General features: G+C 40.4%; 1 protein-coding gene across 1 annotated transcript in view; it reads right to left on the reverse strand.

Moving 5' to 3' along the window:
- The window catches only part of LOC139006447 (mucin-19), a 98198-nt gene that overhangs the window by 49460 nt on the left and 29234 nt on the right, over positions 1-19504 (reverse strand). Inside the window, exons 32-38 of the mRNA XM_070408816.1 lie at positions 17937-18141; positions 17725-17826; positions 15970-16035; positions 13703-13795; positions 4379-10930; positions 2393-2452; positions 1035-1070 (exon numbers count right to left, since the gene is read on the reverse strand). Of these exons, the coding sequence (XP_070264917.1) occupies positions 1035-1070; positions 2393-2452; positions 4379-10930; positions 13703-13795; positions 15970-16035; positions 17725-17826; positions 17937-18141 (7114 nt within the window). The remainder of the gene's footprint in view (positions 1-1034; positions 1071-2392; positions 2453-4378; positions 10931-13702; positions 13796-15969; positions 16036-17724; positions 17827-17936; positions 18142-19504) is intronic.

The raw sequence follows: 19504 nt of genomic DNA on the forward strand, positions 1-19504 counted from the left end.
TTTTGTATTATATTATCACAGCAAGACGATAAATTGCTTAATTTCCATCGTGTCCATAGAAACGGTTTTCTTATATTTCAACTCCACCTGTGTTGGACATAGCTGTTTTAAGAGATCTCTTAGCTCACTGCATGGCACACTGAGTGATGCATGTCCCATGGTGCCCACTCAACAAAGGCAGAATTAAGTGGATCAGATGGACAAGTGTGGAAACCAAACACCTCATCGCATAAGGACTAAAAGGGGGTTTTATATTATTGAACAAAGAAGACAAAAATATCGATCTTCATGGAGCTTGTATCTGAATGTAAATGCTAACGGGCTATAGAAGGGAACAATTTTTAGAAAAGTGAAATGTTATACAGAACAACCTTCTTTTTTTGCTTATCTTTTAAAACTTAAATCTTAAAAGAGACACCAGGAAGCCATAAAAGCTAAAAATTTTCATGAAAATGGTAGGTGACAATGCTAATATACTGAGAAGTATGGTACTTTCTTTTTTTAATGAGGAGGATATTTCTAGAGTTATCTTTATTTACTTGATTTTGTATGTTTACACACAACCAATGTAAAATTTAAATATTATGTAAGAAATTCAATACCCCTTTGTTATGATTTCAGAAGGCATAAGAACAGGAAAAACAAAAGCTCTATGCTACCAAACTCTAATTTGAAGCTTATGTTTTATTAATCTGATAAATTGACTTCTGCTATCTTATTTTCTATTCTAGTTACTGTAACACAATTTCATATATATATATATATATATATATATATATATATATAGTTATATTTTCTTACCTGTTACTTTAGCCTGTCCTGGTGGCACTAAAAATTAAAAACACAATATATATATGTATATAAATGTACATTTTTATTTATTTCAATTCATAAAGATTAATTTATATTAAATTATAGTTTAGAAAGAATATCACAGTCCCTCAGTTATTTTTCAGTGCTCAAATGGAAAAGATAGAAATATTTTAAACTACATTGTGAAGAAATAGTATTTTGTCATTTTAATTTCAACTTACCTACAATGAGTTCTGGTAGAACTTTGTTCTCTGGGCCTAAAAAAGGAAAGATTAAATTCATGTTTCAATTTAAAAATATACTTACTGAATTGCATTTTAAAAATTCACTTCAGTGCTTCAACAGCCAATATATGTAATTTTTTATTAAAAAAACTGGAGTGTTATTTCCATAGGGGTTTACCTAAAAATTCAAGTCAAGATGAGGGATCTCTTGGAGGAAAAAACTGTAAAGTGTTCTTGTAAATAATCATTTATAAGTTATAAATTATCAAACTGAAAACAGAACCACTGTCTTTTTCCCAAGTAAAATATTTACAAACAGTACAAAAGATAAAATACATACTGTGCCCTAATAGTTACATGTCTTAGTAGCCATGGTACTAGTTTATAATATACTCTTGGTGCTCAATAAATAATATAAGCATGTGAATTCATTTACATTTATATAACCATTGAATGAGTAAAGAATAATTATGAATTTAGTCTGAATCAAATTTTTGAATAAATTATTTCCTGGTGGCTAGTTTATAAAATAAATTTATACCAGTGGCATTTTTAACAGTAGTTAGAATAGATGTTGCATAAATCTTTACCAGAAAAAAATTATTAGCAATCTATTCCTTAAATAATAGATAATTTAGTCACTAAATCTTAGGTTCTAGTAGATAACTTAGAAAGTGAGACATGTCTTTCTCAAGTACTATGATACATTACTTGTCCAGAAACTTAAATAATAATGTACTCTAGCCTTGAATAATTTAGTCCATGTATTGTTATGAAAAATCTGTCCTATAAGTATTTGTAAATTTTATGTCAGGTTGGAATAACTGAAAAAAGAAAGGAAGTGATGAGCTTTTCACTTATAAAAGAATAGAATTATAGTTTTGTCAAGTAAAATGACTCAAATCTTGCTGTTTTGGAACAAATGCCACAATTTTTCTTGTATAAAAAATTGTAAACCTGTTGCTCCAGTTATTATAGTTAGAAAGGGGGAAAATTTAAGTTTTGTACATATAAGAAGCAAGCTTTTCTTAATGGGTCTTTAAAGATCATTGTTTATTTGTCTTAGAGGATGACATGTGGTGAAGATCAGTCTCTGGAGTCAGGAAGCAATGGATAAAAACATGGGCTCCATGCTGATTGGCTGGGGAACCTGGACCAACCTAGGTAATGGCTTTTTTTTAAGTTCCTCATGAGTAAAATGACATAATTGTCCTTATTCAAATAGTTAAGTAAATTATATATTTAAAGAGATTTTAATTATGTAATTGGTATTTTTATTAATTATTTTATCATTTAAAACTAGCCAAAGAACATGAAAACAAAAAGCATACATCCAGCATTCCCTGTTTACTTACCTACAGTGGAACTTTCTGATGGAATTGTTGAGCCAGAGGTGCTTCTTATGGAACCTGAGACTAAAAATGGAAAATCACAAGCAGTGTTTTTATTTTGGGGGGATATAACCTGGACATTGTCACGGTAACTACTTTGAGCTCGAGTGTTGTAGTTCCAGTACTGGTGAGAAAGCACCTATCCTATATAATAAAAGGGTAATATGCAAATAGACCAAATGGCAGAACAACCGAACCAAAGTATAATATGCTAATGATATGCTAAGGCTGCTCTACTGCTCACTATGATGCGCACTGACCACCAAGGGGCAGACGGTTGACCAGTTGCTATGACCTGCCCTGTCCACCAGGGGCATATGCTCCGACCAGTAGGTTAGCTTGCTGCTGGGATTCAGCCTATCGGGACTGAGAGAGATGGGCTGGACATGCCCTGCAGCCCTCCCATGGTCCTTCCCCAGCCCAATCATGCACTGGTGGGGTCCTTCAGCCTGGCCTGCACCCTCTAGCAATCCGGGACCACTCGGGTGATGTTGGAGAGCTGGTTTCAGCCTGATCCCGCAGGCCACTCCCCTTGGGAGGGCACCAGATGCAGGGCTCATGGTTGGCAAGCACTGTTGCAGGAGTGCGACCCTCTTCTGATTGGGACTGATTGGGTGCAAGCCCGCGGCAGGCACAGTGGGGCCGAGATGAGTAGGAGTGGCAGGTAGGAGCTGCAGGCAGCATTGGACTGAGGGTTTCAGGCCAATCCCTTAAGGCCATCCAGAGGGACCCCACTCATGCACAAATGCATACACTAGGCCTCTAGTTAAAAGATAAGGCTCTAAATACTGGACAACTTGGATCTGATTTTCTAATTTTTATATTTATAATACACTGATATTCATGATTAGATGTGTCAGAAAACCTTATGTTGAGCCACAACCTGAGCCAATAGCATCCCTTCCCACTCTTCTGAGTTACCAGGTGTGGTTAATCTGGTTGTGCTTTCGCCTGCTTCAGTGGTTTCTCCATATGATTCTTCAGTTGTGCCTGGGTAAAGGGGCAATTGATTATTATCTTTATATGATTCATTTTAGTAAAAATAATAAACTTACATCCATTTAACTAAATTTCAATTTTAAATGTTAATAGTAAAGCTAGACTATAATTTAATTTTATTCCCAAAATTCAGGCTTTAGTAATTAACTTAAGCTCATCATCACAATTTGGGTGTCAGGCATGTGGGTGCTGGATCACCCAGGTGAGCCTTGCCTGCTTGGTTCCCAGGAGAGGTGGCCCCAGAGGCTCCTGCTTCAGCTGTGCTTCCTCTGCTTGGCTGGGTGGTAGCTCCTACTGACTCTCTGAATGCACCTGGTCAATAAAAAAGTAGTGGGGATGGGAACATCAAATTATTAAGAAGTGTGAAATATCAATTTAAAACAATAATGTTCTATAAATTTACTATATTATTCAAAAATTCAAGTAGTAAATAGTCTAATTCTGATAAATTTATAGGTATAGTTCCAAATTATTGGACCAAAACTCATATTACCCAAACTCTTAGGTCTATTTTTGACTAAATTGATTTACCTCCAGATGTGGTAATATCACTTCCTGGCATCATCGTTGTTCTTCCCACTTCAGTTGATGATCCAGATCTTCCTTGAGTAGATCTAGTGGTACCAGCTACAAATCCAGTTGTCCCTGACCCTTCAGCTGATGGTCTGGTTGTTGTAGTTTTTTCAGATGATGATTCAGTTGTTCCTGAACCTTTAACAGATGATCCAGTGGCTCCAGATTCTGATCTTACAGTTGTCCCTGAACCTGGGTGGGTTACACCAGTGGATCCTGGCATTTCAGCTGTTGGACCAGTTGTTCCTTTCCCTTCTGCTTGGGTTCTGGTTGTCCCAGTTCCTTTAGATGGTGATTCTGTTGTCCCAGAACCCTTAACAGATGATACAGTTGTCGCTGATTCCATAGGTGGCACAACAGTGGTTCCTGACATTTCACCGGGTGGACTAGTGGTTCCTGTCCCTCCAGTGGATGATCTGGTTGTCCCTGTTCTTTCAGAGGAGGATTCAGTTGTGCCTGAACCTTTAGCTGATGATCCAGTTGTCCCTGATCCAGCGGGTGTTACACCAGTGGATCTTGAAATTCCACCTGTTGAGACAGTTGTTCCTGTCCCTTCAGCTGATGGTCTGGTTGTTGTAGTTTCTTCAGATGATGATTTACTTGTTCCTGAACCTGTAGCAGCTGACCCAGTTGCTCCAGATTCTGATCTTACAGATGTACCTGAACGTCTGGGTGTTACACCAGTGGATCCTGGCATTTCAGCTGTTTGACCAGTTGTTCCTTTCTCTTCTGCTAGGATTCTGGTTGTCCCAGTTCCTTCAGATGGTGATTGAGTTGTTTCTGAACCTCTGAAAGATGTTCCTGTTGTCCCTGATTCTACAGGTGCTACAGTTGTGGTTCCTGACATTCCACTTGTTGGGCCAGTTGTCCCTGTCCCTCCAGCAGATGACCTGGTTGTCCCAGTTCCTTCAGATGGTGATTCAGTTGTTCCTGAACCTCTGAACGATGTTCCAGTTGTCCCTGATACTTCAGATGTTACAACAGTAGTTCCTGATATGTGACCCATTGAGACCGTGGTTCCTTTCCCTTCTGCTGGGGTTCTGGTTGTACCACTTCCTTTAGAAGGTGATTCAGTTGTCCAAGAACCTTTAACAGGTGACCCAGTTGTTCCAGATTCTGATGTTCCTGTTGTCGTTGATCCTCCAGGTGTTCCACCAGTGGATCCTGGCATTTCAGCTGTAGGACCAGTTGTTTCTTTCCCTTCTGCTGGGGTTGTGGTTGTCCCAGTTCCTTTAGATGGTGATTCTGTTGTCCCAGAACCCTGAGCAGGTGATCCAGTTGTTGCTAATTCCCCAGGTGCCACACCAGTGGTTCCTGACATTCCACCAGTTGGGCCAGTGGTTCCTGTCCCTCCCTCAGATGGCCTGCTTGTTACAGGTCCTTCAGATGATGATTCAGGTGTTTGAGACCCTTTAGCAGATGTTTCAGTTGTTTCAGATTTTGATGTTCCTGTTGCCCCTGATCCTACAGGTGTTACAACAGTGGATCCTGACATTCCACCCGTTGGACCAGTTGTCCCTGTCCCTTCAGCAGATGACCTGGTTGTCCCAGTTCCTTCAGATGGTGAAACAGTTGTTCCTGAACCTCTGAAAGATGTTCCAGTTGTCCCTGATCCTTCAGGTGTTACACCAGTAGTTCCTGACATGTGACCAATTAAGACCGTTTTTCCTTTCTCTTCTTCTGGGGTTCTGGTTGTCCCAGTTGCTTTAGAAGGTGATTCAGTTGTTCTAGAGCCTGTAACAGGTGATCCAGTTGTTCCAGATTCTGATGTTCCAGTTGTCCCTGATCTTCCAGGTGTTACACCAGTGGATCCTGGCATTTCAGCTGTTGGACCAGTTGTTCCTTTTTCTTCTGCTGGGGTTCTGGTTGTCCCAGTTCCTTTAGATGGTGATTCTGTTGTCCCAGAGCCCTGAGAGGGTGATCCAGTTGTTGCTAATTCCCCAGATGCCACACCAGAGGTTCCTGACATTCCACCTGTTGGGCCAGTTGTCCCTGTCCCTCCAGCGGATGACCTGGTTGTCCCTGGTCTTTCAGATGATGATTCGGTTGTTCCTGAACCTCTGAAAGATGTTCCAGTTGTCCCTGATCCTTCAGGTGCTACACCAGTAGTTCCTGACATGTGACCCATTGAGACCGTTGTTCCTTTTTCTTCTTCTGGGGTTCTGGTTGTCCCAGTTCCTTTAGATGGTGATTCAGTTGTTCCTGAACCTGTAGCAGATGATCCAGTTGTTCCAGATTCCGACATTCCTGTTGTGCCTGATCCTCCAGGTGTTACACCAGTAGTTCCTGACATGTGACCCATTGAGACCGTGGTTCCTTTCCCTTCTGCTGGGGTTCTGGTTGTCCCAGTTCCTTTAGATGGTGACTCTGTTGTCCCAGAGCCCTGAGCAGATGATCCAGTTGTTGCAAATTCCCCAGGTGCCACACCAGTGGTTCCTGACATTCCACCTGTTGGGCCAGTGGTTCCTGTCACTCCCTCAGATGGCCTGCTTATTGCAGGTCCTTCAGATGATGATTCAGGTGTTTGAGACCCTTTAGCAGATGTTTCAGTTGTTCCAGATCCTGATGTTCCAGTTGTCCCTGATTCTCCAGGTGTTACAACAGTGGATCCTGGCATTTCAGCTGTTTGACCAGTTGTTCCTTTCTCTTCTGCTGGGGTTCTGGTTGTCCCAGTTCCTTCAGATGGTGATTCAGTTGTCCCTGTCCCTGCAGCAGATGACCTGGTTGTCCCTGGTCTTTCAGATGATGATTCACTTGTTCCTGAACCTCTGAACGATGTTCCAGTTGTCCCTGATCCTTCAGGTGCTACACCAGTAGTTCCTGACATGTGACCCATTGAGACCGTTGTTCCTTTTCCTTCTGCTGGGGTTCTGGTTGTCCCAGTTCCTTTAGATGGTGATTCTGTTGTCTCAGAACCCTGAGCAGGTGATCCAGTTGTTGCTAATTCCCCAGGTGCCACACCAGTGGTTCCTGACATTCCACCTGTTGGGCCAGTGGTTCCTTTCTCTCCCTCAGATGGCCTGCTTGTTGCAGGTCCTTCAGATGATGATTCAGGTGTTTGAGACCCTTTAGTAGATGTTTCAGTTGTTTCTGATTCTGATGTTCCTGTTGTCCCTGATTCTACAGGTGATACAGCTGTGGTTCCTGACATTCCACCTGTTGGGCTAGTTGTCCCTGTCTCTTCAGCAGATGACCTGGTTGTCCCAGTTCCTTCAGATGGTGATTCAGTTGTTCCTGAACCTCTGAAAGATGTTCCAGTTGTCCCTGATCCTTCAGGTGCTACACCAGTAGTTCCTGACATGTGACCCATTGAGACCGTGGTTCCTTTTCCTTCTGCTGGGGTTCTGGTTGTCCCAGTTCCTTTAGATGGTGATTCAGTTGTTCCTGAACCTGTAGCAGATGATCCAGTTGTTCCAGATTCTGACATTCCTGTTGTCCCTGATCCTTCAGGTGTTACAGCAGTAGTTCCTGACATGGGAACCATTGAGACTATTGATCCTTTCCCTTCGGCTGGAGTTCTGGTTGTCCCAGTTCCTTTAGATGGTGACTCTGTTGTCTCCGAACCCTGAGCAGATGATCCAGTTGTTGCAAATTCCCCAGGTGCCACACCAGTGGTTCCTGACATTCCACCTGTTGGGCCAGTTGTCCCTGTCCCTTCAGCAGATGACCTGGTTGTCCCTGGCCTTTCAGATGATGATTCCCCTGTTCCTGAACCTCTGAAAGATGTTCCAGTTGTCCCTGATCCTTCAGGTGCTACACCAGTAGTTCCTGACATGTGACCCATTGAGACCGTGGTTCCTTTCCCTTCTGCTGGGGTTCTGGTTGTCCCAGTTCCTTTAGATGGTGATTCTGTTGTCCCAGAACCCTGAGCAGATGATCCAGTTGTTGCAAATTCCCCAGGTGCCACACCAGTGGTTTCTGACATTCCACCTGTTGGGCCAGTGGTTCCTGTCACTCCCTCAGATGGCCTGCTTGTTGCAGGTCCTTCAGATGATGATTCAGGTGTTTGAGACCCTTTAGCAAATGTTTCAGTTGTTCCAGATCCTGATGTTCCAGTTGTCCCTGATTCTCCAGGTGTTACAACAGTGGATCCTGGCATTTCAGCTGTTTGACCAGTTGTTCCTTTCTCTTCTGCTGGGGTTCTGGTTGTCTCAGTTCCTTCAGATGGTGATTCAGTTGTCCCTGTCCCTGCAGCAGATGACCTGGTTGTCCCTGGTCTTTCAGATGATGATTCACTTGTTCCTGAACCTCTGAACGATGTTCCAGTTGTCCCTGATCCTTCAGGTGCTACACCAGTAGTTCCTGACATGTGACCCATTGAGACCGTGGTTCCTTTCCCTTCTGCTGGGGTTCTGGTTGTCCCAGTTCCTTTAGATGGTGATTCTGTTGTCTCAGAACCCTGAGCAGGTGACCCAGTTGTTGCTAATTCCCCAGGTGCCACACCAGTGGTTCCTGACATTCCACCTGTTGGGCCAGTGGTTCCTTTCTCTCCCTCAGATGGCCTGCTTGTTGCAGGTCCTTCAGATGATGATTCAGGTGTTTGAGTCCCTTTAGTAGATGTTTCAGTTGTTTCTGATTCTGATGTTCCTGTTGTCCCTGATTCTACAGGTGATACAGCTGTGGTTCCTGACATTCCACCTGTTGGGCTAGTTGTCCCTGTCTCTTCAGCAGATGACCTGGTTGTCCCAGTTCCTTCAGATGGTGATTCAGTTGTTCCTGAACCTCTGAAAGATGTTCCAGTTGTCCCTGATCCTTCAGGTGCTACACCAGTAGTTCCTGACATGTGACCCATTGAGACCGTGGTTCCTTTTCCTTCTGCTGGGGTTCTGGTTGTCCCAGTTCCTTTAGATGGTGATTCAGTTGTTCCTGAACCTGTAGCAGATGATCCAGTTGTTCCAGATTCTGACATTCCTGTTGTCCCTGATCCTTCAGGTGTTACAGCAGTAGTTCCTGACATGGGAACCATTGAGACTATTGATCCTTTCCCTTCGGCTGGAGTTCTGGTTGTCCCAGTTCCTTTAGATGGTGACTCTGTTGTCTCCGAACCCTGAGCAGATGATCCAGTTGTTGCAAATTCCCCAGGTGCCACACCAGTGGTTCCTGACATTCCACCTGTTGGGCCAGTTGTCCCTGTCCCTTCAGCAGATGACCTGGTTGTCCCTGGCCTTTCAGATGATGATTCCCCTGTTCCTGAACCTCTGAAAGATGTTCCAGTTGTCCCTGATCCTTCAGGTGCTACACCAGTAGTTCCTGACATGTGACCCATTGAGACCGTGGTTCCTTTCCCTTCTGCTGGGGTTCTGGTTGTCCCAGTTCCTTTAGATGGTGATTCTGTTGTCCCAGAACCCTGAGCAGATGATCCAGTTGTTGCAAATTCCCCAGGTGCCACACCAGTGGTTTCTGACATTCCACCTGTTGGGCCAGTGGTTCCTGTCACTCCCTCAGATGGCCTGCTTGTTGCAGGTCCTTCAGATGATGATTCAGGTGTTTGAGACCCTTTAGCAGATGTTTCAGTTGTTCCAGATCCTGATGTTCCAGTTGTCCCTGATTCTCCAGGTGTTACAACAGTGGATCCTGGCATTTCAGCTGTTTGACCAGTTGTTCCTTTCTCTTCTGCTGGGGTTCTGGTTGTCCCAGTTCCTTCAGATGGTGATTCAGTTGTCCCTGTCCCTGCAGCAGATGACCTGGTTGTCCCTGGTCTTTCAGATGATGATTCACTTGTTCCTGAACCTCTGAACGATGTTCCAGTTGTCCCTGATCCTTCAGGTGCTACACCAGTAGTTCCTGACATGTGACCCATTGAGACCGTTGTTCCTTTTCCTTCTGCTGGGGTTCTGGTTGTCCCAGTTCCTTTAGATGGTGATTCAGTTGTTCCTGAACCTGTAGCAGATGATCCAGTTGTTCCAGATTCCGACATTCCTGTTGTGGCTGATCCTCCAGGTGTTACACCAGTAGTTCCTGACATGGGAACCATTGAGACTATTGATCCTTTCCCTTCTGCTGGCGTTCTAGTTGTCCCAGTTCCTTCAGATGGTGATTCAGTTGTCCCTGTCCCTGCAGCAGATGACCTGGTTGTCCCTGGTCTTTCAGATGATGATTCACTTGTTCCTGAATCTCTGAACGATGTTCCAGTTGTCCCTGATCCTTCAGGTGTTACACCAGTAGTTCCTGACATGTGACCCATTGAGACCGTGGTTCCTTTCCCTTCGGCTGGGGTTCTGGTTGTCCCACTTCCTTTAGATGGTGATTCTGTTGTTCTAGAACCTTTAACAGGTGACCCAGTTGTTCCAGATTCTGATGTTCCTATTGTCGCTGATCCTCCAGGTGTTACACCAGTGGATCCTGGCATTTCAGCTGTTGGAGCAGTTGTTCCTTTTTCTTCTGCTGGGGTTGTGGTTGTCCCAGTTCCTTTAGATGGTGATTCAGTTGTTCTAGAACCTTTAGCAGATGATTCAGTTGTTCCAGATGCTGATCTTCCAGTTGTTCCTAATCCCTCAGGTGTTACACCAGTGTTTCCTGACATTCCACCAGTTGTCTCTGACTCTACAGCTGATGGTCTTGTTGTCCCTACTCTTTCAGATATTAGTTTAGTTGTTTCTGAACCTGTTGTAGATGTTACAGTTGTTCCTGTTTCTCCAGTTGATACTTCTGTGGTCCCTGATCCTCCAGCTTCTGATCCAGTTGTTTGTAATCCTCCAGTTGGTGTTTTGGTGGATGAACCAGTTGTCCCTAGCATTCCAGTTGCTGCCTCTGTTGTCTTTAATCCTTCAGATGAAGGTCCTGTTGACTGTGAACCTACATCATATGATCTAGTTGTTTCTGTTTTTCTAGTGTTGCCTGATTCTCCAGCTGATGTGATGGTTGTTCTTGTCACTCCAGATGATGGTACCATTGTGGTTCCTGATCCTTCAGCAGATTGTCCAGTTGTTCCTATGAAAACATTTAATAAAAATACATTGTTTTAAAGTTGTTCTGGTCCTTGGTTAACCTTAGGGCTTATGCTGCCTTCTTTCTAAACTATAGTTTTGTGCATCTTCATTCCTGTTGCCACCATCCTATTTTATTATACCTTTTGTTTTTCTACAGTGTACCTTCTTCCAAAATATTTACTCATTTAACATTATTGAATATTTTATATGCCATGTATGTTCTCAGAAATTTATAAGTATTACCTCATTTTAGCATCAGAACAATCCTATGATATGTATGGTATTACTTTCCATTTTTATAGAGAAAAAACTTAAAATAGTTTAAATCATTTCTCTAAGATTTACCTAGTTATTAGATAGTTCTCTAATCCCATCGATAACCCTAGTAGATGTGAGAGACATGTAGACATTAAAGTAAAATTACTATCCAACCAAACAAAGAAATTTACAAACAAAGAAAGCCTCAAAGCACTAAAATAAAGAGAGGAAATTCTGAGCAACTGGGATTTCATTTTAGATAGCCTGGCTAGCAAAGTCTCTCTGAAAAGATGCCATTTATTTTGAGATATGACAAGAAGCACACAGTCATAGGAAATATCATAGGCAGTGGAAACAGCCGCTGCAAAGGCCATAAGGATAACTGAATTACATGTGCTAGAGAAGCAGAACTAGATGGTCAATTTATAGGTATCAATAGGAGGTTAGTGGGAAATCATTAGAAGGTGAAGATATATTCATTGGATTGGGTAAGCTATTTGAAATGAGAGAAAAGTTGCACATTTTTCTAAATGCAATAGAGTATAGTTTTATGCAAGGGAGCTATACATTTATATATATTTAAAATCCTTCTTTCCACTCTGTAGAGAATATATGGTAAAGGGTGCATTATAGAAGTAGAAAAACCAGTAAGAGATGATTTCAGGTTTGGACTTTGTGCTCAGTGGTTTTTTTTTTTGTCAACCTATGAACCAGGAAGTCATGGTTCAATTTCCAGTCAGGGTACATGCCTGCGTTGCAGGCTTTATCCCCATTGATGAGCATGCAGGAGGCAGCTAATAAATGATTATCTCTCATCATTGATGTCTCTCTCTCCCTCTCCTTTCATCTCTGAAATGGAAATATATTTTACAAAATAAAATAAAATAAAATAATAATAATAATAAATTTTAAAAAGAAGTGATTTCAGGAACCCAAATGATATATGAGTATCTTGGCCTAGAGTAGTAATAAAGGAGATTGAGAAAAGTGAATGGGTTCAGGATATGTTTTTGAAATAGCTTTAAGAGGCCTTGTCTGTATGTAGGAAGTGCAAAATAAAAAGAAGAGAGACATCAAAGATAACTCTAATTTTTTCCTGAGTCAACTGAGTCAGTTATGGTACCATTTATTGATATAGAGAGGATTGGGAGAACAGCTATGGGTATGAAAGTAAACCAAGAATTCTGTTTAGTTAATCAATAAAGAAAAAAATATATATATATATACATCTAATCTATAATAAAAAATAAATAAAATTAAATTTTAAAAAAAGAATGTATATTTGCATTAGCTTGTATTTGTATTAGAAAACACTGAAAGCATACTAATAAAAAAGGGTTACCAATGAGGAAAGGGGTAGGATGACAGCAAGACTTCTGGATTTACCTTTATAAACTTTTGATTTTTGGACTGTACAAATATATTTCTTATTCAAAAAATTACATTAAAAATAATATTATTAAATTATGATGTTTCTGCATGATAGTCTACTAGATAGTAAATAAATTTGATGCTGCTGGTATTTAAATACATAGATAAAAATGTTCAAAATATATAACAAATAAAAAAAGCAGATTATAAGAATGTAATGTATGATACTTTAATTTGAAGAATTATATTTACATCTTTGGTGTGGAATGTTATTTGTTAAATTTTCTTCAGAAATTGGAATAGCTTTTCATCACAATTCTAAATCACTTTTTTTGTTCAATTAAAAACTTATAGAAAATATGTTAATATTTTATACCATGATATTTTTGTATACCAAGGAACCACAAAAATTTTCTAAGTACTCAAGATAGCAGTTTTTGTAAAAATAAAATTTCTAACTTGAAATTTGAAATCCTTGTTGATAAACTTTTTGTAACCAGCGGCCTATTATTCAAGAAACGAAATAATTTATTGAACTCTTAAATATTTCTAGTATTGAAAAATTATATTGTCAATCAATGAAATGCAAAAATGGCTGACATATCTTATAATTATTTAGCACTTTTAACCATTATGCATTTTTGTTTGTTGCCTCAGTGGGTTTTTTTGTAGAACAATGCAGACCTTAGATAAAGAAATGTAACTAAGTGGATGAGCAAAGTATGTAACTCAAAAGAAGCCTAACTCCAAATCTTCATTTAAGGACCAAACATAAGATGAAATGTTAGATTGTCACTATTACTTTTCACTTAACTCCACTATGGTTGTATCAAAAAATATGCAAGTGATTTCTAAATTGGAATATCAATTTTAAAATGCTGTACTAAGCTTGTTTAGTAATAGAGAATATCTGAACTATCACATCAATGTCATTATCTGTGACATCATTGGTCACACTAACTGACATCCCAATAGCGCATAAACACTGAATAGCAGACAAGGAATGTAATGGCAATCTTCCCAATTGATTCACATATTTGAATTTCAGAGTTCTGATTTTTAAACAGGAAAGATCCTCTTATAAATAAACAAGTGTCTACACCAATAAGGTTTTGTGAATTTTTGTTGTATTTAGTTATCTCACCTAGCTTATTTGATGAACTTGTAGTCCCACTGCTGGGTGACTCAGATGTACTTTCACCTCCAGCAGTTGTGCCACCTGATGTCCCAGGTGTACCTGTTGTAAAGGAAAAAATGGAAAGAGTTCATTTATAGAATTTCATAAACTGTGAGGTAACCAATTCTGGTTTAAAATGACTTCCAGCAGAAACCGGTTTGGCTCAGTGGATAGAGCGTCGGCCTGTGGACTGAAAGGTCCCAGGTTCGATTCCGGTCGAGGGCATGTACCTTGGTTGCGGGCACATCCCCAGTAGGAAATGTGCAGGAGGCAGCTGATCGATGTTTCTCTCTCTCTCATCGATGTTTCTAACTCTCTATCTCTCTCCCTTCTTCTCTGTAAAAAATCAATAAAATATATTTAAAAATAAAATAAAATGACTTCCAAATAACGATTACAGAAATGTCCATTTTCTATATTAATAATAATTATTACTCCATACATTCCAAAAAATGTGCTTTGACATACATTTATTCATTATTTCATGGGATCCTCACTTAATAGATTACATTGCCCACGTTTGCAGACAAGAAAACTGAGGTTACAGTATAATATTGATTCTAAGAGCAATTTTTACCTATGGGCACTATTTTAGCAGGTTGTTTATTTTGAAGTATTTTTTCCTCGTCAGAAATGGTTATCAAATGCTTATCAAGTGCCTTTTCAGCCTCTATATCACTAGTTGTTTTTATTCTTAGATATGTTAGTATGATGAACTATATTCATGGATTTCCTGATTTTGAAAAAAAATTCACTAAAAAGAAATAGAAATTATTATTGAAATTATTTTAATGTGATTTTGGATTCTAAATTTAAGCATTTGTTTTTTGCTATGTAAACTCTTAAGTTGAATTTTTCTTTTTGTTTTCTTTCTCTTTTGATAGTTGGGAACAGCTGAAAAGTCAGGTCCAGATTTGTCTGACCTCCCAGGACTTTGGGTCCAGCGCCTGGTTCCCTAGGGGGCTGCCACATCCAGCTCCAGGGGTTGCCCCAGGGGATAGCTGAGCGTGGCTTCATTTTATAATAGAAACAAAAAGTTAGCTCATTAAAATATGAAATTGATCATTTTCTGAGGCTGGCTTGTGTGAGGAAAAATAATTTAAAATAAGAGTGAAGCTTAATTCTCTCAGAAATAAGGGACTTTCCCCTTCTTTTTCTTAGAACATTGACTTTAGAAATTTTGTATTTTTAAGTTCTTTCTCTGTGTCTTGGAAATTTATTGAAATCTTTTTTAAAAAAACTTATAGGCCTCTTGCCATCATAATACCCAAGGAGTGTCTTTCTCAAGAACTCTGGCACTGTCTCTTTGAGATGCAAACATTAGGGAGATGTTTCCCTTGTTTTCCTCTGGTTATAAAACTTCCTCCTGTCATCAAGATAGGAGGTTTATTTTCCCTTTGTAGGAAACGAGTGAACTAACCAGATGGCACCCAACTACCAGATGAGTTTAGAATGAACTATGTGTAATAAATAGTGCTATCAGGTTTTGTTGCTTGAGGACCAATATAATTTTTCTTGAGAACTTGAAGGTAATGGGTTGTGTCTGCTTGGTGAGAGGTCTGTTTTTACAACTGCTTAGCAAATGGCCTGTAATTTGCATCACTTTCTAATTTAATCCATATTAAATAATAAAAATGTTTGCTTTGTGGCCAGGGTCTCTGGGTTGGGAGAATTTGTTTTCATTTCTAGTTCCCCAATACTAGAAAGATGACTGCTCTTTATTCCCCTGGAATTGAATATATCCCTACACTTTTGCTCAACGTACTTATGTTTTGAGTTTTGCTCAAGTTAAAGCATGTCGATATAGTCAAACTGCATTGAGCATAATATCATATTCTTTTCAAAAGAGAGTAAATCCCAATCTAATCCCTTCTCTTGCTAGAATTTCCTCTTGAGTTCCCACTCCAACACTTGTCATTGAACATTTCCTTAACTTTGATTACCTTGTGCCTTGCATGGCCTTTGCCTTTGCATTGATATAAATACTCATTTCTCTTGCTTGAAAATTAAGCTCTAAGAGAACAAATACCTGACTCTACTCTGCCCCTATGTTCTCTAGAGTATGATGCAACACATCATAAATAGCTATTAATTTATCTCTGATCTTCTTCAGTTTTCACATTACACAAATAATGAGTTAAATTTCCCCAGGAAACCTTATCTCTGACAAAATTTTGAGTAAAGACATCACATTTCTGTTGTCTAGATTTATTCTGACTATGTTCTTTCAGTACCTGATGCTCCAGAAGTCTCTTCACCAGCAGCTCCAGTGGTGGCTGCATTTTCCCCTCCAGTGGTTCCTGTTTAAAAAGAATGGTGGTAATCAGGCCACACGGGGATTGCCAGAGTTAGCAAAGAAAAATACAGGACCCCCAGTTACATTTGAATTCCAGATAAGCAACAAACAGCCATGTCCCAATTATTGCATAGAACATACTTATACTAAAAAATTATTTCTTACTTATGAGTAATTTAAAATGTAAATGGCATTCTGTGGTTTTTATTTGGCAATTCTAGTCTACATAGATGATTGTGTTGAAAATGCTCCCACTACCTATATTTGTCCTAAAATGATAGCCATAGCCTTTACTAAACGCACTTACAGTCCTCATAAGAATGTGGGGTCTCAGCTAAACTCATGATGGAGCACCACCAAAGTGAGACTGCACCTTGCCTGCTGAGATCCCTGTTGGGCTGGAAGCAGTGGTCTAGCTGTGCTGCTACTGCCAGTTCCAACAGTAATTCCCAGACTCTGCTGTTACCCCTGACAAACACAGTATGGGGAGAGCATGTGCCTTATTGTGACAACCCAATACTGCGCCACTTTTGAAGGGAAGATTGGAGAAGCCAGAAAAATGAAAAATCTTGAAAATGTGCATCATTTTGTACTAGCTGGTTTAGCTCAGTGGATAGAGTGTTGGCTTTCGGACTGAAAGGTCCTGGGTTCAATTCCAGTCAAGCGCACATGCCCGGGTTGCGGGCTCGATCCCCAGTGGAAAGCATGCAGGAGCCAGCCGATCCATGATCCTCTCTCATCATCAATGTTTCTATCTCTCCCTCTCCCTTCCTCTTTGAAATCAATAAAAATATATGTTTTTAAAAGAAAATGTTAATCATTTTTATACCCTTTTATTTTTTATTTTTTTTGGATGGTAGATGATGAATTTGAGTGAAATCAGCCAGCTCTGATTTAATTTGGTCCTTTTTGACAAAGCCACGGCCTCTGAACGACACCCTCTGCTCACCTGACTTGCCTTCCTCAGAGGGTGTCCCTTCACCGCTTGGTGCTCTGGTCGTTTCCCCAGCTGATGACTCAGTCCCTTTCAAAATAAACAATAAATACATATATTCCATCGAGCTATGGGTAAGCAGAACAGATTTTGCTGTTCTCTTCTTTCAAATACTTTGCATATATTTGTTCACACTTAAAGCATTTCAAGTTCACTGTTTCTAAAAATTAATTATAAGAGTCACCTGGGTTGCTTACTACACATACAGAAATACTAGCCTCACTGTTTCTAAAAATTAATTATAAGAATCACCTGGGTTGCTTACTACACATACAGATATACTACCCTAGTGGCTCTCAACCCATTGAAACCAACTATAAGGCTTTTAAACAACATTTGTGCCTGGGCTCTTCCTCCAGGAGTTCTGATTCAACTAGTCATTAAAAGGCCCTTCATTGTGCATTTTCCAAAAAATGTCTCTAGTCAATTCCAATGTGTAGTCAAGATTGCAAACCATGACCTGAGCCCCACCCAGACTCAGAGCCTCAGATGTTCAAAGGCAGGAGTCTGCAATATAATACTCCTTGCTCTAAGTCACCTGTGAGCTGATGTTAGTGAAATACAGCCATTCAGCCCGTAGATGCAGGGATGGTGACATGATGAACGTGCACATTGACTAACAGCTAATAACCCAGTAGAAGCCGCTGGTGGCTTCCCTGTGGTCAGTAAGAAAATACTTCTGAGCCCCCACTTCCATACCTGCTCTGCCTCCCGAGGTTGTGCCTGGGGCAGTTGTGTCTCCTCCGCTGGTGCTCTGGCTCCCAGGTGCGGTGGTGAAGTCCTCTGGTCCTTCTGAGGTCCCTGGCATAACAGCAAGGAAGGGGCGTTACTTCTAGAGCGGTAGGATTCTACATGTCACTCTCATGTGACGGAATCGAGGATTCCAATGTAAACGAAATCTTCAATGACACCTAGAGTTTCTGCAGCTAGAGGATCTAATGTCACACACAGCTTCATCTTTAGTTCAACCTGGAATATGTTCAGGACCATCTCACAGGCGTTAAAGTGCGCATCCTGACTTGCCTGCTTTTCCTGTGCTTGTTGCTCCTGTGCTTGATGCCCCGGGTGTGCTCTTCTCAGTTTCCACTGGTAGTGCAGTAGGGGCTCCTTTTCCAGCTGTGGTGGGGAGGGAAAATAGCAGTTTAAAAAAATACCCCAGACATAAATCCACTCATCCAGTCTTATAAGCATCCTCTGAGGCAGGTAATATTATTCTCATTTAACAGACGTGGGTAAGTGACTTTCTCCAGGTCACTAGGTTGGTTGGCAGCAGGTCCAGAAGCCAAACCCAGGTAGTCTAGCCCCAGAGTTTACACTCTAACTTTTGCTTCTCCAACGATTTGTGGTCAAAGAGCAGTGCTGCAAAAATGTCCATCTGCCCGATATTGGTGTTTTGGGAAATGCCATGAAGGTAGAGAAATATTTTTTGATAAAATCATTTAAAACATAAGCTTTTATTTAGGAGGTATTAAAGGGACTGTGTGAAACTGTTGTTTCTATTTTTTAAAATATGTTTTTATTGATTTCAGAGAGGACGGGAGATAGAAACATCAATGATGAGAATCATTGATCGGCTGCCTCCCGCACGCCCCCTACTGGGTCACTAGCCAGTAACTCCACATGTGCCCTGATCAGGAATTGAATTGAACCATGACCTCCTGGTTCATAGATCGGCGCTCAACCACTGATAAGACTGCTGTTTCTAAATGCCTGTTCTCTGTTTCAGATCTTACCACATCATGACCAGCAATCAACAGTTCTGATGGTACTCATTTGCGGACCAAACTTTCAGCAACCCTGTTTAAAACTACTACCTGATAACCAAAAAAAAAATTCACTGATTGACTTGTCACTATTAGCCAAATAATTCTGATTCAAATTTTAAGGACTGTAGACTAAAAAGTCATCACCCTAAAGTTTGAGTCAGTTCATTGATCTAATTGAAAATAACCAGTTTCTTAATTTCTGCTGCTGGAGATTCTATCTTTTAACACATTATTTTTATGTAAACTACAGCTTATTCCAAAAAAGTATGTGACATAAATTTTAAGTCAAGAAATTTGCTAAAGGAAAATAAATGTAGAAAAACAAAAGCAGGCCATAGATTAGTTCTTAAAATCAGACCATGAATTAGATCATAAAGGCATAAAAGGAAGTCCCATGCATACTCTAAAGGCATGGCTTTTAGTGATATGTAAAGGAGTTTTTATTTATCCTAAAGCAACCAGAACAATGGAAGGATTTTACATAGTGGAGTGACGTGATCACAGTTGCGTTTTAGGAAGTCCATTCTAGCCAGTGGTACTGACTAAAGCATAAATTGGCAGGGAAAGGGAGAAAGATGTTCTCAACGTTGATAAGCACTGATTGCCAAAAGGGCTTGTTGATTAATACACTGTTCTGGGTTTCACTCTAAGAGATTCTGATTTTAGGGAGGTGGCCCCCAAATTTTCATTTCTAAAAGGAGATGTTGATGCTG

Source organism: Myotis yumanensis, unplaced genomic scaffold (assembly GCF_028538775.1).
Source record: "Myotis yumanensis isolate MYYU_CA2020_CCGP unplaced genomic scaffold, mMyoYum1.0.hap1 SCAF_3, whole genome shotgun sequence".
NCBI lineage: Eukaryota > Metazoa > Chordata > Mammalia > Chiroptera > Vespertilionidae > Myotis > Myotis yumanensis.